Genomic DNA, 23,038 nt, shown 5'->3' with positions numbered 1-23,038 from the left:
CCATTAGTGACGTGGTTGTCATAGTGACGTGATGGAGCGGCAGCAGCCAGAAGGGACAGGTCATGTGACCACACAGGAAGTCAATTAACACAGAATAGAGTTATGTAATTCAGCGTTGAGCCTCTCAGGATTCACATTGATATTAAAAAAAAAGGGAGCGCAGTGTAAACAACAGTCTGATTTCTAATCTAATTTTCTATTCGGTATCCTGACTTATACGAGGAGCCAGTAAATTAAAGACAACATGATTGTTTTAGACCTCTCAAGACTCTGGTAGGTAGGTTTCACAGTTGTGAGTAGGGTCCTGTTGGGATGTTATGTTGTTCCTTTTGATCGAGCTATGCAAGGCTTTTGTGGTGCTTGCTCGGAGCACGCCTGGTTGGTACGATGTTGTAAGTACTTGCAGACATGATGCCTGAGCATTTGTGCTGGTGTTTCAATTCAAGGCTTGAGGGAGACCTGGAGGTAAAAGTATGCTGTGTTCCTATACCTTTAATCCCCTGTGACCCCTCACATTATTTTGGGATCCAGTTTGGACACCACTGGCAGGGCTTTCCACAGGGACGTGGAGCAGCCAGCCGGTGGGGAACAGAAAGCAGCTGGAGGGGAAACTTTGGGCTGCTGGCACTTTCGAATGCTACTATTCAATCATAGACATTGATCTCAAACTGGCAGTAGACAACGTTTTTGCTTAAGGTTGTCTTTCTGCAGTAAATCATTTTAAAAATTGCAACATACACACATAGATTGGTTCAATACAAACCTCCATTTCCCACTGCTATCCAGCCAACTGACGGGCTGGATTTGAAGGTCAGATTATGGCACAAAGGAAGCTGAGAGGCATTGTTTTCCCTGGTCCCTAACCACAGATAACGTCCAAAAACTGGAATAACTGCTGACAGAAAAAGAAGCCTGCTGATGGAGGAGGGGGGAGTGATAGAAGGCGAGGTAAAACAAGTGAGCAGACAGATGGAGAGCGTTCAGGTACTGTGTCAAAGTCTGTTCCCTCTGACCAGTGGGACGCTTCACAACCAGCATTCTATATACAAAACTTGCCTTATTAATTCAACCGGCTGTTTTGCTCTCTTCACAGCACTGAGATCAGTGTTTCTAGATCAAACTGGGATTGTTAGTTGTTAGTTTTTTGTTTTGGACAGAAGCTAAGTTGCTGACGCTGTGTTTGTGACAGCAGTGCCAACAGTAACACCACAGGGAAACACTATTTTTATTGTGTGAAGCACTTTATTACATATTGTCTGTACGAGTGCTACAAATCACGTCTGACTGACTAATGGCTTCCTTATTTGCTCTTTTCATCAACAGTCCTTCAATACACTTCTGATATTATAAATCTTCTACCTCTTTGAATTTTTGGCCTTTTGAAACACTCTTCAAATAACTAGTTCTTTATGTTACTGGTCCAAAAGAAGCCACTGAAGAACCAGGTTACCTCAACATGAACATTTTAGTTTCTCAAGCACAAATCTAGATTTCATATTAATAAATCACTGCACTCTCTTCGTCAGCATGGCTATGTGGGGTGAGTGTTTTATTTATCAGGCACTGTGAAGAGTGACCTATATCCCACTGCAAGGCCCCCTGGAGTGAGACGCCTATAAGGACTGAGCCAGAAACAAACAAACAAACAGCAGGACAGAGACAGACAGCTAACCCGTCTGTAAACTCCCAGCAGTCTCGTCTGTCTTTTGGTTTCCGCCGGAGGTTTCTCCAGACTGCCTCTCCTCCCACAATGCATCTGTGCTGATGGCACCTCTGACTGTTTGGCAGAGGATTGAGGGAGTGTTGACAGCGAGACTTTACAGCTGAGGGAGGCATGCAGATATTCCGTTAAATAAATATCAGCTACATTTCTATTAATAAATATCCACTGTGAATCAGATGGTGTCGCAACTCCACACTGATCCCAATAAGATAACACATAGTTGTGTTCGCCACAACACATCAGAGTACAAATTCAGCACTCAAAGTTAAACTAAAACTTAAAATAGTCAAACATTTGCATTTTACTCATTACTGTTGGAATTTAATTTTAAACAACACAAAGAGAGTACAGCAGTGATGGCAGCGCTGTTTTACTTGTAATGTCATGACAGACATGATGACTTGATTTACCATCAATTTTCATTTCTTTGATGCTCGGTTGATCCAGAGCTTACACACTTCACTTCTACCGTTTCCGAACCAATTCAGAATCATAAGCTACTTGTGATTCTCTACAGTCACCCTCCATTTCATCCTCCTGTCTCACTTCATGTCTGTCCACCATTTCATTCTTTCTGTCCGTCCCATTATCAACCTGTACTGTCTGTATCTCAATGTCACTCTGAAGGTCACCTCTGTTTATTAGAGAGTTATACAACCACCCATTGTGTAGGCAAGTGGGTCTCTCACACACACACTCATGATTAGTGTTTCCATGGCAACAGAGAGTGCAGCATCTCTCCTCAGTGCCATAGCAACAGAGGAGTCTGCAACTCCTCATCCATCATTTTTCATACTGTCTGTCTGTCTGTCTGTCTGCTCTGACCTCCTCAGTGTTGGTCCTCTGTAACCTCTGTGAGGAGAACACAACCTTCCTTTATCAAACCATCATATCAAAGACACTTGGTGGGATCACAGGAGTGCTTTTTCACAGCAGCTTCCAGAAATTTCTATTCAGCTGGGCGTCAGACTGTACGATTTAAACGTCTGGCATCACTGGAGTCTGATGCATCCCAACACATTAACCAGCCTGTGTTCAGCAAAAACACTTAACAATACTTAATAGATGTCTGACACTGATATAGATGTCTCTCACCCAATCAGGGATCAGATTACTCACCACTGTAACCAGATGCCGTGCAGACACCACAGCGTGCTCTGGATGCACCTCATTATGCGGTCGCGCCAGCAGGTTGAGTGTTCGCTGTCCGCCTGGCTCCTGACGAAACCGAGACTCCAACAGGGTGGCCGGCATCACTTTGGCCATCCTGGCTGGGTGCTGATGGTGGTGGTGATGAAGATGATGGAGGTGGAGGCCATGGGGGTGGGACTCTGGAAGTTTGTCCACATCATGCTCTGAGTTCAAGTCATGCTGGGGCTGCAGAGGTGGAGGAAGACGACCGGGGCGACGAGAAGGGAAGAGACGAAGCTCGCGATCACCAGAGGACGATTCTGAGGAGAGAAGATGAAATTAGGTGAGATAAAGATGGAAGGAAAACGCTTTGTTCTATTTTTAATCCTCCCAATGTTCCCAAACGAGACAACCATCCATTAGTTTAGCCCCGGCCTGGTGAGTTACCGTTAGCGTAGCATGGCACAAAATCAGCATCATGCACCAACCAAACACTATTAAAGAAAAAACAATGTATATTCCCTACTCATGTGGCTGGTGGACAAAAAGTGAGCATCACTTCTTTACAGCTGGCTGGTTAACAGGAGCAGCTCATGATAAAAGACTGTTTAGTCAAAGCCTTCCTTGAACATCAGTGAAAAGAGACACCACCTCGACACGCTTTAGACATCAAGCAGAGATTTATCTAACAGTTGACTTTAAAGCTGTGAGGAAGAGGAAGCAGAAGCTCAGTCCTCTAATCTTTTAAATATGCAGCACATTCAGCAGGACTCCCTGAGAGACAGTGGTAAAAGAGATGAGAGATGAGGAGATCCCATCTGCCTCCGCCTTGCTCTGCTGTCACAGCATCTTTGGTCAGGATGGAGGCTTTCATCAGTCTGCAGGCAGGCACAGAGGAAACCCCTGTACACCGACTGAACTCAGCCAACCGTGATGAACATGAACGCTGCATAATTCATTCTCAGTCTTTATTTATCCTGAGAGGAAAGAAAAAAAGCGGCAGCATCCGGCTTTACATTCACAGCTACAGACCTGAGATGGGCCCATCTATTTAAAGACAACACAGACCAGAACATTCAGCAGCTGGGTCTGAGCCCAGACTTCTTGATTTACAGTGGGCAGGATGATAAAAGGCTAATCTTCCCTTTACAGTAATCAATAACAGTATGTACCTTTGTGATTTGGCAAACATTAAAGACATAGACCTTTTATGGAGGATATAAACTAACTCTCTTTTTTCTCTCTGTTGGTTTTAATTCGATTATTTTATTTTCAGGGTTTATTTAACACATACTGAGATCACCAGATATTGTTTGTGAAACAATTCTTCTAGCAGGCTTTTTTTTTTATAAAAATAAAAAAATAAAACTAAGCTGCAACATCGAGGGCTGAAAAATGAAGCCAACACAGAAGTACCAAAAGCTGCACTTTCTACCAGTCACTCAATAGACCACCAGTGTTTTTTGGACTGCTAAAGCCAATTTAATAAAAGTCACTCTGAACTGAGGGAGATTTAAGTGATGCAGCGCTGATGCTGGAGATTTCTCACACAGCTTCAGTCTGAGTCGACAGACTGCTCGTCTGTTGGTTCTGGCACAAAATTCACTGAAAGGGAAGAAAATATCTGACAGTGTCCTCTGACTCCCGTCTACCAGGCTGAAGACACAAGTATTTCTTTTTTTTTTTCAGCTCTGAGCATCTCTGCCAAAAACCTGTTGTGTAAATATGTCCGACTGCTTCCTGTGAGCTTCATGTTTTAAAAAGGTTTTTGGTTGCATGTGAATGAGCTTTAAGTCAGTTCAGACGCTGATGTTACTCAAATAAATACATATATGTTTTCTATCTAGCTGCCCTAAATTCAAACCATCAGGAAACAGCAGTTAAGGAGGCTTCAGTGGACTGAATCTGTCCTGTGAGATGAACTGTGGAGCTGACACAGCTTCTCTCTGCCTCTGGCTTCTTTTCTCCCTAACGACAGCGTCCTGGTTGCTATGCATGACACTGAGCTGAGCTGTGCTCTGATTGGATAGACGAGTCAGCCCTGCTTTGCCTCTGTGGGAGCTGTCAGCCAATCACAGGTGACGTTGGAGAGGGCTGACCCGGTAACACTGTGGGGAAACACACTCCCCAACACACACACACACACACACACAAGTAAATGATGGTGTTCATCTACTGCTATGTGGCTAATAACATACATTAATAAATCATAAGCTTTGAACGCGTCTGTGTTAAAGAATACTACTTGAACTGACGTGCAGATGTTTCATTGGGGACACTGAGCCTCCAGTTTGTGCCTTTCATGAAATCTTTTATTCTTATATTACAGTTGGAGAAATAAGCTTCTGTTTACATGTCGGCCCTCTGAAAACACATTTCTGTGTTTTGAATCCTTCGGTCAACGTCCTGCTGCGGTTGTTGACTACAAGAAGAGATCTGTAGGGAAATACTGATCAACTCAGACCTTTTACCTACTTACTTACTTTTCTGCTGGATCTATGTTGGACTGATAAATTATCAGCCCATTATTTGGATATTTAAATTATGTGACATTTATGTGTGTCTGTGAAATTAAATCCAATAGAGAGTCAATAATATGCAGCCAAATTTCTTTCAGTGACGTTACAAAAGAAGAAGTGTGGAACATTTTTAAAGTTTCAGAGAGGAGGGACAGTGTCTACAAGTTTTATCAGAGTTGTTAAAAGTAAAATCATCCAGTTTTGCTCACTATACCATATCCTTTTATACCCTAAAGGAACAACAGGGCATAAACCTATTTTTTAAATAGGAAAATGTGAAATTATCTGTTATCTTATCACAATCACCCATCAGAAGCATGTAATAAGTATCAGCTGAAAAAGAATCCAAAAGATGTATCTCTATTTAGCTTCTTTTTATTTATTTATTTTTTACATTTCTTACACCTAATAAATCAGTAAATCTTACAAAGTCGGCCAACTTTTAAATAAGCGCTTGTCTAACAGTCTCAGCCTTCCAAGCAAACACTGTCTAGCTCCTGTTTCTTCAGTGTGATAACAGTTTCTATCAATTCCATATTGTTTGAAACTGAATCCATGTTGAGGTCTGGACCTGTCACAGTTCTGACGAACAGATGTGAATTTGGCACATTGTGATTATTTGTAAAGATGACTGATTCAACCATGAATGAATTATGAAGATGCTCATCAGGGTATGTTGACTTCTTCAGAAGCTTGTTTATGGTGAATTCCAGTAGAGTATCACCATATTTTCATTGTGGGATCTTTTCCTTATACCACAAGTGAGAACATACAGCATATAAAAACTGGAACATTCATGTGAGAGCTTCCTTGGAAGGATTGTACCTCACTAACAATTACCAAGACAACCATATTGTTGTGATTTGAGCTTCTATTATTTAGAGCTTACTGGATGATAGATATCATGAAATATCTTATTGTAGGAATTGTATTTAAAGAGATTAATCTGCTTAATTTATCTGAGCAACACGTGTGCAGTTTGCACGCAAGCAAAAGCTCGAATTTGAGGAGCTGTTAGCGGCTATTTTGGTCATTTTTTACAGTGTGAATGACCGGAATTCTAATTTAATTGCCAAAATAACAGCTAATCCATCGTGTTACTGGTCTGAGGCAGCATGCAGATAACAGACGCTTACCTGTGACCAGCAGCTGTGTCCATATCAGACACAAGACGAGGAACATGGTGAGAAATCCTCCTCTTCCTCTTCTGTGGCTCATCCTTCCTTTCTCTGCAGCTCAAACTGAAATAAATCGGCCACTGCAGCTTCTCTCAGTACTGTGGTGGTGCATCAAGGAGAGCAGACGGTGTGTATTTCCGCTCATCTATCTGTGGCTCCGCAGCTTGCAGCGTGAGGGAGGAGACGCTGCCAGAGCTCCGGAGATCCGCTCCAACACACCGGCCCCCTGCGACGATCCTTCGCCGCCCCTTCGGTGTCCTACAGCGGCCTGGCTAGAAGAGGAAATGCCACAATGCTGCAGCAGCTCCGAGGGAAGGAGGTTTTTTCCATGTGCTTCAGAGAGGACAGAGAGGTGTGTGTGGCGCGATGAGGGGCAGGTGGAGGCTGGTGATGATGAAGAGCCAGAGAGGAAGTGGGGAGAAGAGGCGTGGTGGAGTAGAGAGGAAGAGGAGGATTAATCCTTTACATCTTCACTACTGACATTCCACATTCATGTTTTCTACTGAAGTGTCAATATGAATAAATACATTGTTTTTTCGCCATGTTCTCTTGACTCATTTGTCAGAGGTAAAGTTAGCTAGCAATTTTATCAACCAACTACACTGATTAATAGCTATAAAATATATACATTTATGTAATAATCATCAGTACTCACCCACAAAATGTCTATGTCCAGCAACCAACAAGTCAAATACTCCACTTCAGTAAATGATATAATGCCTCAAACAGTTACATTAACATTATATCTAATTAGCATCTGCATGGTTATGCTAATTTGCGATAGCCTTTAACACAATGCTAACACATGAAAATGTTTGCACTTGCTAATTCGAGCAGGTAAATATCACATCACTCTGTGACTGCAGTCAATTAAATATTCATTCATGACAAGTATGATGAACTGACATTACATTCTACAACTGATATACCAAACTGGTAATCCTCAGCTAGCTACATAATTAGCATGTCCACTAACATGCTAATGCTGCGTCATCTCCAAATGCCGCAGGCAAAATGTTTGTCATGCGTCCAATCATACACACCTTGATTATGAGCAGTGGAGTGGGATAACATTAAATTACCGATTAATCTATATGAAATTAGTAAAAGAGGTGGTAGACGTTTATAAGAAGTAGTAACAACTCCGCAGCCTCCGCTAGCTATACTTTATCCATAGATACCCTGAAACATACTAATGCCGCCATTTCAAAATGGCTGCCACCATCGCCAACTGTCCTCTGATACCTGTACGGTAGTTAGCTTCTTTGTGATTAGCTTTAGCCACCAATAACACAGCAGTTACTTAAATAAAGTCGAAAATAAATTGATTGATCTCATTAAAAGTTAGCTAACAAGTTTGTTTTATCTTCATGTAGTTTGGCGACAAAGTTAAGGTTTTCTGTTCAGCCCATTCTGCCATTCTGCATGTTGTTAGTGTCAAGAATAGATTTAAATGAATGAGGTTTGTTAGTCAAATAAGTATTTAGCTCATTTGATATCAACTGCAGCCACTTTTCACTCAGTGTTATCTATTTACTGTTTATTGACTGTTTTGTTTGTCATTTCTGGTCCATCCTCATGTAATTGACAAGTTTGGCTGATGTCAGACTTTAATTTCAACAAGTAAACAGTGATTACATCACATTCCTTTACTGTCAAACTATTAACATTATGTAATTGAAGTTGCAGAGGGAACTGAAACCTGGATATGTTTATTTACCAGATCATAACCAAATTCTACCTGCATATTTCACCAATATACTTTTAAAAATCAGATTAGTGTTGTTGTTTACATCTGCAAAAACATACTTTTTTATCATAAATAGGATAAAAATGCTTATACAAGATGTAGCACTTCAAAAACTGAAACTATTCAAAACTGAAGGTTAATTTTAATAGCATTTTTTGGAGATTTAGCAAGTGAAGGATCAGTTCTAATGTATTACTTCAATCGTAGTTTTTATGGGACAATGCATGCTTTTTACTTGCAAACACTGAAATATTAGACATTTTTACTAAAGTATAAAATGAAGAAATCTATCTTTGGTTGGCCAGGAGTAGTATATTATACTTTTTTTGAGGGGTTTCTCACCAAAATGGTTCCAAAAAAATTAGACTGGCACAGGCAACAGAAGGACTAAAGCCTTGTTTTTTTGTTTTTGGCGTTAACTTGCCAATGTTTGAATTTTCAGAGCAGTCGACTCCTCAGATGTGAGAGAGAGACTCAGACAGCTCACTGTTGGACAGTTATAGATCATTAAAGACTATCAGAGTGGATGTTGTATCCTTAAGGAGCTTCCTAACCTCCCATCTGTTACAGGAAGCCCAGCCCATCATCTTACTCCCCCCGACTCCTCGTTTCACTTTCATTCCCTGATCCAAACAACAGTCAGCTCTCTGCAGCATCACTGAACAGTTTGCTGTTGTTCTGCTCTCAGCAGCAGAGCGACCATGATCAACCCCTGGCTCAGGCGTTCCTACATCGTCTTCAACATCTCCTTACCGGTGAGCAACTGGATTTTAAATCAGAAATACAAAGCATTTGTTTCTCTATGTGCTCTTTGAGAAGTGCAGGAGAACAGTGATGATGTCACTGGAGGATTTGCAGTGACAACACATAGAATGTGAGAGACCTCTGCTGGTGAATCACATCAGGTGCATCCATGAGTCAGGGATAAATCAGACGTTTGATCAGCGTTCTTAGCAGGGATTAATCAGTTAATGCTTAACCATAAACATCAGATGGGGTCCACAGATATAAGAGGTGCCAGTATTTAAGGAACATCATGTCAGGAGCCTGAGTTCAGCTCACAGGAAGGTTTCAGGTGCAGAACTGCTGAAGAGGCTCAGTTCAGTCAGTGGATGGATCCAAAACATTTCCACAGTTGTTGTTTTCACTGTTTCTCTAGCATTTATAACTATTGATCTTAAATATGCTGAGTAACGGAGAGGAAAGCACTGACACTCTTAAGGAACATCTTAAATTGATTTTTCCAACACTCTGATTCCTCCATTGTTTCAGATTGTGGGTGGATTATTCTTGGCTGGGCTGTATCCATCACTGGACGACTTCAGCCGAGGAAATGATGTTAGACAAAAAACACCATCTGATACTGGAGACGCACTCAGTCAACTCTCTGTTAGCCAGTTTGACAGACAGAGAACCGAGCCCATCATCCTTTATGTTGTTGGCTCTGTTACCATGCTGATCGCCAGTTTGGGCATCTATGGAGCTCTCAAGGAGAACCTGGTGGCTCTGGCTGTGGTGAGCACACACAGAACTGACTGCTTACAGTTCAGGTCACGTTTCAGTGTTGTCCATAACTCATACTTGAGTGATACAGTAGTTATCTTGTTAAAATGTCACTTTGGTGAAAGTGAAAGTCATCTATGAGGATAGCATTTGAGTAAAAGTCTTAAATATCTAATGATAACAGTACTGATGCAGCTAGTTTTGTGACTTCAGGTCTCAGTTTCTCTTCCTCTCCAGAACCTCATTGGAATACTCCTGATGATCGGCGCTGCGGTCCTCGTTGTCTTCGCCCGGCCGCAGGTAACGACCCTGACACACAGTAACGTGCAGTAAACTCTCTTTTACATGATTTCACCTAGAACTTAGCAAGTGTCTCTGTCAGTATGACATTAAAGGTGCAGTATGTAAGAATTAACCACCCGTCTAATTCAAAGCAGGTAGAGGGGCAACATACTGCTGGAGTAACCATGACATGCTGCTAGTTTAAGCTGCCGTTAGCTGTTAGCCCAGTTAGCTGCACAGCTAGCAGACCGGACTGTGAGCCTTGTTGCACTAGCTGTGTTTAGCACCTCTGCTTTTGCTTTTCAAAGAGTTAAATGAGAAGATCAACACAGTGTATCTCAGTGTAAAGTCCAGAGCTGAAGTCCTCGCATGGTTCATCTTCTGAAGTTTCCAGGACCTCTTGTCCATGAAGGCCGCTTTGGTTTTACCTTGACCTCGAGGTGTTCCTAAGACCTGCTCTGGTGTGTCCTGGACTTTTTCTGGTGGTTTTTCCAGGATCCATTTCAGGTGTTTTCTGGACCTCAGCGGTCTCCTCCAAGCTGAAGGCTTTTGCAATCTGCTCACACATTTGGATCTGCATGCGTCTGATTTTTAGAACATATTCCACTTTTTGATGAAATCTTGTAGACTCATCAAGTAACTGATGTAATACAGAAAAATGTGAACTCCTCAGAATGATCAGCTGCAGCTCTGGCGTCGTGTTTCTGTTGTGATGTGTGTTTACAGTCTGAGAGTCGGATGGAAGAAAGGTGGCTTTCGTTTCTTCCACTGGATCAGGCTTCAGACGGCGTCAAGAATAAGGCCGAAGCTCTGCAGACATCAGTGAGATACTCATGTTTAGATCAATAACATGTTTCTTCTTTCATAAATGGAGTGTAAATGGTGAAATCAGTGTAAACAGTGTGTTCAAACAGCTGATCAATGTTGGCAGGTAAGACTTTAGCACTTTAGACACAGAAGCAGACAGGCTGGTACAGACATGCTGCCACAAACTGACACTTTTTACAAGGAGACAAACAACTTCAGCTTCTGGTTTAATGCTGAATTTACAACAAGGACACAATGAGTTAGAATTTGTTGCAGCTGTTTCATAAAGTTTGTTCAGTTTCTCCTCATGAAACAACTCTTGAAATCACAACATTTGTCAAGGGAGTCTGGTGATGTTGTGGTTACTGGTTCAGTGTTCACAAACATCTGCTGCTAACACTAGCAGGTTAAGCGCGTCTGTGAATATCAGTTAGTGTTTTAAGAGTCTGACAACAGGGTGAGTGGGGTGTCACGAGCTCTGCAGCCTGCAGGGGGCAGTAACTCCTCTTCCTCTGTGGTGTTTTAGCTGCACTGCTGTGGCCTGCTCAGTTATGAGGACTGGCAGCAGAACATCCCCGACTCCTGTCTGTGCAACCAGGAGGAGAAGGAGGAGGAGGGAAAGTGTCAGACCATCGACTACGGAGTGAGTTTAAACACATTTTAAATCATTATTATTCTACTTTTTCTACATCAAAGAAAGTTCAGTTGTGAGATTGTGTTTGCAGCAAGGCAGGATGGAAACTGGCACAAAATAAAAACGATTTAAATCTTTAAAAACCTGTTATTGGTCACACATAATACTGAATGTCATTAAAACATCTGTGCCTGCTGCTGTTTGCTAAGAGTGAGGGAAATTAACATTAAATTAAAAACTGTTCAAAACCAGATACAATTCAGTTTAATAAACACTGTAACATAAAACACTGTCATAAAGAATAAGAAGAAATAAAGACAAAATCCCTTTAAGAATAAACAGTTTGAGAACTCATAATAGAAGAAAGAACAGCTTTACAAAATAATCATTAACTGTCTCGTCACATATCAGCAAGTATTGATCTTGTGTTAGTACCAGGAAGTCTATCAGAGAGCCTCAAACTAAACCTGATTCTAACCTTTAAGCCTTCAAACAGCAAATAGAGAAGTCATAATAATGAGAATAATAAACTTTATTAATGCAGAACTTTTAAAATCAAAGAGCTTTACATGAATAAAGTGATAAAATGATAAAACACACAAGAAGAGAACAAGAGACAAAATATTCTGACTTTATAAAAATGTTACTACATTTCAGGATACAAAGATAAAAAGAAATCAATTCTCTGTTTCCTTCCAGAACTTTCTGCTGAACCTGGTCAGGGAGAAGAAGTCCGTCTTCAGACAGGTCCGTGGACTCAAGTCTTTCACCATCAGTCACTTTATGACAGTGGTGTCTGCGTCCAGTCACACTTCAGTCTAAACAACATGGTGTTTGGCAAGTCCTGAATCCAGAGTGGCTCAGTTTGTCTGCTGTTGCTAACAAATCCAAGGTTGTCTGTAGTAACTGTAAGAAAAGTGAGTGACTTATTGCTCACAGTCAGTACTGGGATGAATGCAGTTGTATGTTACTGGAATTGATCTCTGCAGTTCTTGGAATTTAGATTTTGTTGAAGCTGTGGCTCAGGGCTGTAACGCTGTGAGGCGCCGTCACTATCTCAGGAATTATGACTGTGCTCTGAACTGTGGTCAGAGAAGCTGTGGTCTTCATCTGTCATCAACAGTGTGCCGGCTGGTCATCATCTCTGTATAATCTAGGCCCGGTTCAGTGTTACCAGTCTTTAAAGAAAAGGTGCTGGTGGTTCCTTGGCTGATGAGACAAGCAGGAGAAAGTTGTAATCCAAATGTTGAACAGGAGTTGCTGCTCTCGCTGTGAAAGGTCTGATGAAAGACAGCAGGTGGAGGAAACTGGTCGCTCCTTTCCTTTGCAGGGACAGCAGCTCGGTGCTAGCTTACATCGTGTTCTTGGATTGTGTAGTGTGCTCTCATGTATGGTCAGGATGTGTTATTGTCATAATGTGAGAGGGGGAAATATGTTTTTCTATAACTGGGTGAACTTCTGTCTCTTCTTATCACCAGAACTGCTTCCCCCTCATGCTGGACTCTGCTACAACAGACGCTAACATCAAACTGTGCTCAGTGATCACTCTGCTTCTGCTCACGGTGAGTTAATAAGAAATGTAATCTGTTAGCAAACGCACTCATAGGTCAAATGTTTTTCCCTGACTGAGCTCAGTGTTTCCCTGCAGCTGCTCGGCTTGGTGCTGTCGTCACTGATCATCTATCAGATGTTCATCAACCGGCCGCCTGGTTACCAGCGCCTGCACAACCTGCTGGCATATGAGACTGAAACAAAACCCTGATGCTTCACAGTGTTCCTGCTGAAGACGACAGGACGATTATCGCAAGTAAAGAACCGTCGAGGGTCAGAGTTGTGATGTTTACCCTCAGAAGAAGAGTGAGATACGTTTCAACATGAATAACTGACAATAAGGAGGCTGCTGGTGACTATTTCAGACGTGATTATTGTCCCTTCGCTTTCTGCACATTTTCAAAATCCCGCCTCTACAGCAAACTACAACCTCTGAGCTCAGAACATACACACTGAAACTAGCAGGTTGTGCTAACGCTAACCTGCTGCTAATGACCAGACGAATATAATTGATTAAAAGTACAAAGTAGCATGGAAAGTACTCAATTCCTCAAATTTGTACCTCAGTACAGTAAATGTATCACATCCCATCATCACCTGCATCTGAATGAACTGTGACGTCTCAGTGTCTTCCATATTGACTCTGTCTCTGCTTGTAAAAATGTATTTTCACATTTAACCAATAAATCCTGAACGCTTCCTGTCTGCTTGTCTGTGTTTGGGACTTTTCCTTGTCCTCACCTGAGTTTAACAACATGTACAGACATTCTGCTTGATATCAGGTTCATAATGTTATTTTGAGTTTAGACTGGAAAAGGTTTAAATGCTTTAATGCTCAAAAAACCCATCAGTTGTCTCATACAGCAGCTCTGTATTCCCCCTCTGTCTGTTTAGGCTCCTCCTCCTGAACACTAAGTCTCCTCTGATTGGTCAGCTCATACGCGCCTGAGCCAGCACTGCTAACAACAACACAGCAGCTGTGATGAATCAATTCTTACATGCTAAACTAGCTGCTGAGCATAAATTATGCAAAATGTGACATTGGCGACGTATTGTGATGTCACAAAGTCACAGAATTAAAAGCGGGACTACTGACGAGGCGTTCAGGAGCAGTGTTTTCTGTGGGCGAGAGGAGCTTCTTTGACCTATTTAACTCTCAAGATCTTTGACACGCACAAGAACCCAGAACATGCCACAGGAAACAAAAAAGAATAAAAGGTCGACTTTAACGTTTGTCAGATACGTCACAGTCCTCCTGACGCACAAAAGCTGAGTTTTAATTCACACAGAAGAGAAAGTTAAGAGAGACGTTCAAACCCTGATGAAATCCTCCCCTGACTGAGAGTATAGGCACCATTTAAACCACTAAACTGGTACCTTCACTTTTGTTTACCTGCAGAAACAAGCTCACGAGTGACTGTAGAGGAGGAAACACACCAGCAGCTGATGTTGATGAAAATAAAAGTTTGAATGTTTACTTTGCCACAGTCGGAGCTTCAGCTTCAAGCAGCTCGTCTCTTTATATTAGCAGCTGTGATCACATTCCTCTGCAGTGACGCACCGCCTGTAAACTCACCTCAGATCTGCGGTTAGATTCATGTTCGCCTGCAGTGATCCCTCTCTCCTTTCTTTTACTTTCCCTCTGAGATTGTTAACGAGGGAACGCCTTCACTTCAGGAGTCTGTTGACTCTCCTGTGTTGTTATCAGGCAGCTGTGAGACGTCGACAGTTACAGTGAGGACAATAAACATCATCGACATGCAGAGTTTTAACTTTTGAGCAGAACTCTGCTTCTGATCCGTTTACACACTAAACTAACCCTTTATGATTCTTCCAGGTCAAACACCATCCAACTGTGATACGCGCATGACAGATCTGTGCAAACTGGAATATTGTGTCTCATAAAAGTTTTATATTCTCCAATTAAATATAAAAATATGGGACACCAGTTACCACTGTGTCTCTCCCTCTGGAGCCACAGAAGACTTTATAATACTTTCTTTTACACTTGAATGTGTAAAATCGGTGGCGTTCCCTTTCTGCCAGATAATGACTTTTGATTCTTTAGTTTAATGTCAGATACTTCAGGATGTCACCCTCTAAAGGTTGATTTCAACAATTTTACACTTTAAAATGTATTTACAGGTCTTGAGGAGCAAAGTGTTATAAAGTATACAAAAGTCCTAATTCACCGATATGAACAGTACTCGAGTAAACATCTAAAAGTGCAGGTAAAAGTAGAATATGTTGTTTTATCTGATCAAACATATGAATTTATAGATGTTCTTCTTCAGCTCTGATGCAGAATGTGACCTAGTGACTAAACTGTGAAATAAAGAGCAACAGGAGACCTTGTGCTGCTCTTTGTGACACACTGAAGTGGTGGAGATTATTGGAGATATCTCCTGTTTCATCCCACAGTCTTCTACCTTTTCAAAACCTGGCAACCACGATTAAAAAACAGGTGTAGTTGCCCTTTAAGTGCAGTAACCAGAGTAAAAATACCGGCATGTGTTGGAGTAAAAAGTGTTTCCTGCAGTGTGGCTGACGTAAAAACAGTTCACAGTTCTTCAGTATTTCACTCCTGCTGGTAAAAGAAAAGCTTCATTTCCGGGATCTGGGTTTGTTTGGGGGGGGTTCGTGTTGGGACGTAACTCCGCCCGTGCAAAACAGCCCCTCGGTGCTCAGACCGAAGAAGAGGAATTTTCCATCTATTCCCGGAATGAGGCCTCCTTCTCCCTCTCCTCTCCTCCCTCCTTCTCCCTCTCCTCTCCTCCCTCCTTCTCCCTCTCCTCTCCTCTCCTCCCTCTCCCTCTCCTCTCCTCTTTGTTTAGCCACCGGAACGTCTCCATATCGGACATCCCGGCGGCGAGCGCCTCCTCCGCGTCGGTTTACTGGAAGCACCGCCCTCCCGCTCACCGGCCTCTCCCCGCCACCTAAAACCCGCCCGGCTCCGTCCTCTGCCGACACTCGGCTGCAGTCAGAGCTCCTCCACACTTAAACCTTTCTGTACCTGTTGTCGTATTTCTTACCTGCAAACATGACCCAGGTGAACACCTGTCTGAAGCGCACCTTCACCGTCTTCAACATCTTCTTCGCGGTGAGTAGATTCTGCTGACAGCCGTTAAAGATGGCGGCCTGTCAGAAACATCTGAGGGAATATAAAGTGCGTAGAGGACCTGCAGTCATCGATGACCCGGTTTAACACGACGAGTCACCTGTAAATCAGTTATAAATCAGCAGGTGTGTTCATCAATGAGGCTTTTCAGTGAGAAAGACGAACAGTAATAAAGATGCTAACTCAGATTTCACCTGCAGGAGGTTAGAAAAGTGAAAACAATCAGATTTAAAGTTAGAAATGTGTGTGAAGTGCGTCAAAAACACGAGATTCAGACTTTAAAATGTGTTTTTACCGCTCAGGAATCAGTTTGAATGTGTCAGTGTGAGTGAAATGTGCGCAGTCATCCTCTGTAGAGGCTGATCACTGAGCTTTAATGACAATTAGCTTAATGAGGCTGGTTTTATACCAGCACAAGCTCGTTTTTAAGTTGTTTTTTTTTTTTTTTTACACATTTTGGCTTTAAATAAGTGGTTTAAGTGTTACAGTTTATCTTTGTGTAGCTTTATTATGTTGTCTGATGTCCAGAAAAATCCAGAATAATTCACTTTATTATGATGTCAGGCAAGAAAAAGAGTAAATCCTGATGTTAAACAGGTGAGAAGCTCACATGTCTGTAATGTTTCACTGAGAAATGACTGTAAAGGAGCACTGTGAAGATCTGGAAGCATAAATATGTATTATTCCCATAACTACCAGGTTTATTACCTAAGTCTTAACATTTATATCAACAGATTACCTGTTAATCCGTTTTAAATCAGCAGGTGTGTTCAGGAACGTTCAGGAAGGTTTTTAATGACAAAAACAACAATACAGACTTCAACAGGAGATTATAGATGTAATAATGTGTATTTCTGGCGTGGTTATTAATTTAAAAGTGTTTGTGGGAGTAAAGTGCACAGTCATCGTCTGTCAGGGGATCGTTAGGTGATTTTTGAAGACAAATAATTTCATTTTTGAGGCCATTTGTCTTTGTTCTAGCTGTTTTTCATGTTGTGGATATAATTACGTGTTTCAAGCTTCACAGTAAACTTTTTCTTTTTGCTTAATTGGGTCATTTTACTTCCTCAAACGTCTGCCATGTCCAAAAATTCCAGACTTACACAATTAACTGTGATGTAAGACAGGAAAAAAAGTGCATCCTAACATTTACAGAAACCTGAACCATCAAATGTTTGTTATCTTTCTTTGAAAAGTGACTTTAGAGACGATGAAACTGGCCACAGATGGTCTTCTCGTGGACTTTGGTTTGAGTTTTGGCTGCTGTGGCGTCTGTTTTTTCTCTCTGCTGGTTTCCATTCGGTCTGAAGGCAAAATAACAATTACATTTAATAGTTTGCAGCTGTTTAGTTCAGCAGAAAACTTCAGTTTGAGTCTGTTTCCACAGTTTAATCTCCTGGTGTTTATTTACTGTAACTAAAAGGCTTTTTATGGTTTATCCCCAGAAACAGTCCTCAGTTCAGTTGGATGCAGATTACAGACTTGGCAAATAAGGATCTGTGACGCAGATATTGATAATTAACCCCAAAAAGATAAAAGTATTCCAAACAGGACATTTTATAAAATAAACTCAGACACGTTTCAGTGCTGTTGCTCCTGATTGTTCAGTCTGTCGGTCACAACAACGAGCCTGAAAGGAAATAACTAAACCGTTGTCATGTAATCTGCTGTAATATGACAGTGTGAACTGTGAACCAGAGGAACCTGATGAATAAAGAGGACTTCCTGCCTCGCTGAACACAAACACCTCTCAACACTGCCAACGTCACCAAAATGTAAACACTTCGATATTTACCTGTTCTTCAGCCACAAAGTCATCTACAGCTGTTCAGACTGTCGGGTAATCCCGGAGTATTTGGGGATTTTTGGCAGTTTGTTGGACAGAAATGAGACATTTGAAGACGTCACTTTGATTAAAGGAACTGAAGACGTTGGCTGCAGGTTTTATCTTTACTGAACAGCCAGAGGAACAAATGTGCACAACACAAGTACGAACATATATTTGATCACTGTGGCGACAGTCTGCTGTCACAAACTGATCACCAGTTAAATCACTTCCTGTTTGTCTCTGATCAGTATTTTCATTTTTGATCAATCAGCTGATTATTGTCTGGATTTAATAGATTAGAGGAAAAGAAAAAGCAGCAGATTTTCACCTGAGAAGCTTTAAACTAAATATTTTAGGTTTTTCTTTAAACTTTAAAAATGAGGAGTCAACTTAAAGGTGCGATACGTAAGAACTGAAGGTGAAAACATTGAAAAGTAATTAAAGTTGTCAATGAATTAACTACATTTATCAGCTCTGCTTACTACATTGTAATTTATTATTTCTGTTTTAATTTAATTCAGAATCCCAAAGACGTAAAAATGATCTGATCTAAAATGAGAGGAAGGTTAAAAGCAGCCATGTTGTTTCTGAGGAGAAGCTTCCCGTGTGATCTGACGACGTGACGCGTCTGTTTGTGTTTCAGATCATCGGTGGTTTCATCATCGCGCTCGCTCTGCTGTCTCAGGTCCTCACCAACGTCAATGGCGGCGACAACGTAAGAACCAACTGTTTTTAAACTCTCAATCTATGAACTGAAAACGAGCTCGGTCAGAAATGTTAACCTGTCGATCACCTGGTCCGCCTGCAGCTGGAGGGTCGCACCGCCGGCCTCATCGTCCTGTACGTGGTGGGCTCCGTCACCATGGTGATCGCCATCCTGGGAGCCTACGGGGCCCACAAGGAGAGCAAAGTGTCTCTGATCGTGGTGAGTACAGAGATCAGCTCACACTTTGTTTCACAAATTGAACAGTTTCATCAGAAAACAGACTCACAGGATTCTGATCTCTTAGAAAATTCCACATTCAGGTCATCAGTGACGTCTCTGACGGGAAAAACCAAACTGTTGCTGACACACAAAGATCAAAATACTGAAGTCGTAGGAATCAGGTCACCGATGTGTGTGTGTGGTTTCCTGTTGTGAGCTTAGTTCACAGACGGAGACACACCTTCAGAACTAAACTTCACTTCTGATAATTTTGTACTTTTGAAACCTCTGAATCGACAGTTTTCTGATTCTGTTCTGAAACACTGTGATGAAATGTGGATTTTTGGGGACTGGTTGTGTAAGTGTGGCCTCTCCCTGATTTCTTCATCAGTTCCTGGTGTGTATGGTGATCGGAAGTCTGCTGATGCTCCGGACCGGGATCCCTGCCGCCGCGGGCCGGCCCAAGGTAACGAGCCCGACGCTCTGCTGTGGCTCGTAACGCCTGCAGGAGGGCAGATGATCAGACAGAGTAGTAATGAGTCCAAACTGAAGTCTGTGTGCAGCAGATTTCACAATCTAATCAATAACTGTGTGTGTGTGTGTTTGTGTGTAGCTGGAGGGAATGCTGTCAGACAGATTCCATCAGCTGCTGCCTCTGGACACGGCGTCAGAAGACGTGAAGAACATGGCCAACAACCTGCAGACACAGGTAAGATACACACCACACACACACACACACACACACACACACACACACAGAACAGCTCTGACTGCATTTTGTTTCGGTTCAGGTTTCGACATGGTTTCAGTGTGTGTGACACCTGATGGAGGTTTTAACTTCTCTCAGCTTTTGTTTTGCAGTTCATGCAACTCGTAACATATTTAATTAAAAAGCTTCATTTGCATATTTAATGAACAGCTTCAGAAGTGTTGTAATACAAAATATAATTGTCGTGATGCGAGTCATCAATGAGTGAAGTTTCATTTTGTCAGTTAAATAGACAGAAACACAAAGACTTGAGTAAAAGTCTGAAGGCCGAATGAATTTAAAAATACATCAGTAACTGTAAGAGTGCAAAGTAACTAAACTAATCAAACACATGAAGGATGATATTTTTACCTGTGGGAGTATAAAGAAGCAGAAAATTCAAAATGGACGCTCAGCAGTCACCAGCTATTGTTGACCGACTGGTTTACACTCCCAGAATTCCTCACAGGGCCGCCAGGTGTGCCTCGGGCCGTCTGATTGGCCGGCTCACTTGCCGGTGTGTTGTCGAGCAGAAATGCAAAGAGGAAGAAGGTTATTTTATAATCATGCAAACGAGCTCACGTCCCAGTTTGGTGAGCAGCTCGAGTGTCTGTGTTCTGCATGAAAGGAGCAGAAAGAGGAACTGATGGCTCGTTTTTTATTAAAAGTTATTACTTCCTTATTTGTACATCCTGAAAATATGAAAGAACAGTTTGTTTGATTCAGAGTTAATAATTTAAAGCTTTTTTAAGACTCGTCTCTGTTTGAGCCCAGACAAAGTGCTGTAAAACTTTTATAAACTGTCGAGGTTTCAGTTTCCTCTGACAGGAAATCAGTGGTATTAAAGTGATTCAGGAGTAACTGTTCATTTTTCAACTGCCTCTTTTTCTGGCCAGTCGTGCCGATATTTAGATAAACTCTGAGGAATATATAATAAATGCTGTTTATTTAAACTCCTCAGGTTTTCATTAAATCATCACTCTAGATAAAACATATAAAATAAGATGGATGAAAACACGACACGATTATTTTCAGTTACAGAAATAAAATGTACAAGAAGTTTTTTATGCCTGATGTGTGTTTCTGTGTGTAGTTGGAAAATAGTTTTTGCTGCTGTGGTTCTGAGATCAGGATGTTTTGCATCTCATGGCTGTTCTGTGTGGGTTCAAACCACAAAGATGGTTTTAGGTTTTACCGTCTGTACTCGGGTCTGAATGTTTTTCTCACCGTCAGATCTTTGTGGATGTGACTGAAGTCGTCTGTGTGAAAATAGAGATGCAGACAGTTTGTGTTTCTGATGTCAGATCAGATCTGTGGTAACCACGTTACATGAACCTGACAGATGGATCTGAAAGTCTTTTACAAAGACTCGAGGCGTTTCTCTTCCTGTAGCGTCTGAACACCTGCTCAGTTATTCACCTGTTCTCCTCCCTGCTCGACACACAGACCGGTCTCTGACACTTTCTCTACATTTACTCACGTTTCTTCACATCTTCAGAAGCTGGAACCATCAAAACAACTGAGATGCTTCATTTCTCTGACAACACGTTCCTGAGTGTGATCATTAACCCTCCTGCTTGTTTCTTCTTCTGTGGTGTTTCAGCTGCACTGCTGTGGTCTGTTCAGCTACAGGGACTGGAACCAGAACATCCCCAACTCCTGTCTGTGCGACCAGGAGGAGGAGGAGGAGGAGGGAACGTGTCAGAACATCAACTACAGAGTGAGTTTAAACACACTTCTTCGTCCTGCAGCGTGATTTTAAAAGCATCTCGCTAACTGCTTCTCTTCTTTCGCAGTATTTCACGTCAACGAAGTCCGTCTACGTCAAGGTCAGTGGAGCCGACGCTTCAGTTCACCTTTTTAAATGAATTTCCGTCACGTGACACAGAAGTGACGTCCTCTCTGCTCCTGTTTCAGACCTGCTTCCCCATCATCGCTCACTACGTGCTGCTGGTCGCTGACGTCATGATCGGCGTCGTCTTCACTCTGGGTGTTCTGGCGGTAAGAATTATGAACACTAACATTTATATCTTCTCAAATAAACACAAGCCGGGGAAACGTCCTGATCTACATCCTGACGTTTGTTTGATGGAGGAGTATTCACATCGCAACAGTTGATGAAATAAGCTCAGTGTGGCCTGTCAGTGTCTGTTGGACCTGAACCCGACCCTGCTGTGTTCCCCTCCAGCTGCTCGGCCTGGTTCTGTCCTCCATCATGATCCACCAGATGCGTTACCCCGACAGACCCCCCGTGCTGCTGTCGGTGCCCGCCATCTTCTCCACGCCTCCGCCCAAGTACCAGGAGCTGCACAACCCTCCGCAGTACTAGAGGAGCGGCGCCTCCTCTCTGCACCTGTTGCTGGCTCAGCGCCCAGGTTGAGGAAGTCGAGTCGTTTCTGTTGTTTCTGTTTAATCTTGAATTAAAGGCGATATATGCAGTTAGCGGGCGGCGAGTCCGAAGTGCCTTACGTCACTGTGAGGAGTCCACTGGGTCTCTGATGGGTCTCTGGCTGAGAGTGAAGCTGATTGGTCGGTGCTGTAGGGGCGGGGCTTAGAGTTTCTGTTTTCTTTTCTATTTGTCAGAATCAGCCGACGACCTTTTGTTTACATCCTGTTTGGATCTTTATTTCACACCGTTCTCAACTAAACGTTTGGAGAAAAAGCATCTGGATCACAAAATATTTAGTTTTTATCTCAAATAATAAAAAGTCCAGCCTGGAATATAAAATGTTAGAAAGGTTTTGTTCTCTGATCCTCATCTGACTTCGAACAAACTAAAAATCTGTTAGTTGTTAAAGTGGAAGTTTTGAGAGCTTTGATATGTAAATCCTGGTTTGTTCTGAGACTAAAAGCTCCGTTCTGTCACAATGTTTAGACGTTTAGTTAAAGTTTGTGGGCTGAGGCCGATGCAGAAAAGGATTTCAGACAAACTTTGCTGGAAACAGTCACAACTTTTAAGTTTTGTGGGAACGAGAGCCCTCGTCATCGTCTCCCGTCAGGAATCAGCTGTTTCTGTTGGACCTGGTGACAAACTCACCGTGAGATAAAACTCAGAAGCAGCTCTGTAATAAACCACAGAACATTTTAGTACTTTTGTTATTTTTTTGCCTCAGAATGTTTCTGCTCTCGCCCCGACGGCCCGATGAATCCACCGGTGGTCACTCTCGTCTCGTTCACTTTTATTTTAAGATTTACATTCTTTACACTTCCTGTTCTTTGTGTTAGTGAATGTCACAGCGAGTCGTTTCTTTTCTGTCTACATTAATCTCACCAATAAATCAGCCTTGATAATCCACATTAATAATCCCTGTTAATCAGCATGATGTAAAGAAATCCTGCCA

The 23,038-nt window shown here is 42.1% G+C and overlaps 3 protein-coding genes and 1 long non-coding RNA gene across 8 annotated transcripts in view; 3 read left to right on the top strand and 1 right to left on the bottom strand.

Annotated features, from left to right (window-relative positions):
* The window catches only part of ptprr (protein tyrosine phosphatase receptor type R), a 28,867-nt gene extending 22,146 nt beyond the window's left edge, over positions 1–6,721 (bottom strand). For all 5 annotated transcript variants that reach the window (XR_005078915.1, XR_005078917.1, XR_005078916.1 and 2 more), the window contains exons 1-2: positions 6,510–6,721; positions 2,843–3,174 (exon numbers count right to left, since the gene is read on the bottom strand). Coding sequence is in view for 1 of the 5 variants with exons in the window: in XM_037121734.1 (XP_036977629.1) it covers positions 2,843–3,174; positions 6,510–6,591 (414 nt within the window). In the remaining 4 variants the exon portion in view is untranslated. The remainder of the gene's footprint in view (positions 1–2,842; positions 3,175–6,509) is intronic.
* LOC119032549 lies at positions 6,230–7,093 on the top strand. The gene is made up of 2 exons (XR_005078922.1): positions 6,230–6,556; positions 6,715–7,093. It is a non-coding gene; the product is annotated as an uncharacterized LOC119032549 (long non-coding RNA).
* A 580-nt stretch (positions 7,094–7,673) lies between these two features.
* Positions 7,674–13,781, top strand: LOC119032525 (tetraspanin-8-like). Its single transcript, XM_037121841.1, has 9 exons — positions 7,674–7,798; positions 8,872–9,056; positions 9,574–9,816; positions 10,042–10,104; positions 10,813–10,908; positions 11,420–11,536; positions 12,227–12,274; positions 13,006–13,089; positions 13,176–13,781. The coding sequence occupies exons 2-9, from the start codon at positions 9,003–9,005 to the stop codon at positions 13,287–13,289; spliced, it is 819 nt and encodes a 272-aa protein (XP_036977736.1). The 5' UTR covers positions 7,674–7,798; positions 8,872–9,002; the 3' UTR covers positions 13,290–13,781.
* Positions 13,782–15,906: 2,125 nt separating this feature from the next.
* On the top strand, positions 15,907–22,963 carry LOC119032527 (tetraspanin-8-like). Its single transcript, XM_037121843.1, has 9 exons — positions 15,907–16,178; positions 18,668–18,739; positions 18,833–18,949; positions 19,341–19,415; positions 19,563–19,658; positions 21,301–21,417; positions 21,494–21,526; positions 21,615–21,698; positions 21,886–22,963. The coding sequence occupies exons 1-9, from the start codon at positions 16,119–16,121 to the stop codon at positions 22,024–22,026; spliced, it is 795 nt and encodes a 264-aa protein (XP_036977738.1). The 5' UTR covers positions 15,907–16,118; the 3' UTR covers positions 22,027–22,963.
* The last annotated feature ends 75 nt before the right edge of the window (positions 22,964–23,038 follow it).

This window comes from Acanthopagrus latus, chromosome 14 (assembly GCF_904848185.1).
Source record: "Acanthopagrus latus isolate v.2019 chromosome 14, fAcaLat1.1, whole genome shotgun sequence".
Taxonomy (NCBI): Eukaryota; Metazoa; Chordata; class Actinopteri; order Spariformes; family Sparidae; genus Acanthopagrus; species Acanthopagrus latus.
Note: the sequence above shows the minus strand (reverse complement) of the source record. Positions and strands in the feature narration are given on the sequence as shown.

Excerpts from the sequence above, each read along its gene's own strand:
- LOC119032525 (XM_037121841.1), top strand. The coding sequence starts at position 9,003 with ATGATCAACCCCTGGCTCAGGCGTTCCTACATCGTCTTCAACATCTCC. Across the intron at positions 10,105-10,812 it reads TTGTCTTCGCCCGGCCGCAG|TCTGAGAGTCGGATGGAAGA; the intron begins GTAACGACCCTG and ends GTGTGTTTACAG. Across the intron at positions 12,275-13,005 it reads AGAAGTCCGTCTTCAGACAG|AACTGCTTCCCCCTCATGCT; the intron begins GTCCGTGGACTC and ends TCTTATCACCAG.
- LOC119032527 (XM_037121843.1), top strand. The coding sequence starts at position 16,119 with ATGACCCAGGTGAACACCTGTCTGAAGCGCACCTTCACCGTCTTCAAC. Across the intron at positions 19,416-19,562 it reads CCGCCGCGGGCCGGCCCAAG|CTGGAGGGAATGCTGTCAGA; the intron begins GTAACGAGCCCG and ends GTTTGTGTGTAG. Across the intron at positions 19,659-21,300 it reads CCAACAACCTGCAGACACAG|CTGCACTGCTGTGGTCTGTT; the intron begins GTAAGATACACA and ends GTGGTGTTTCAG.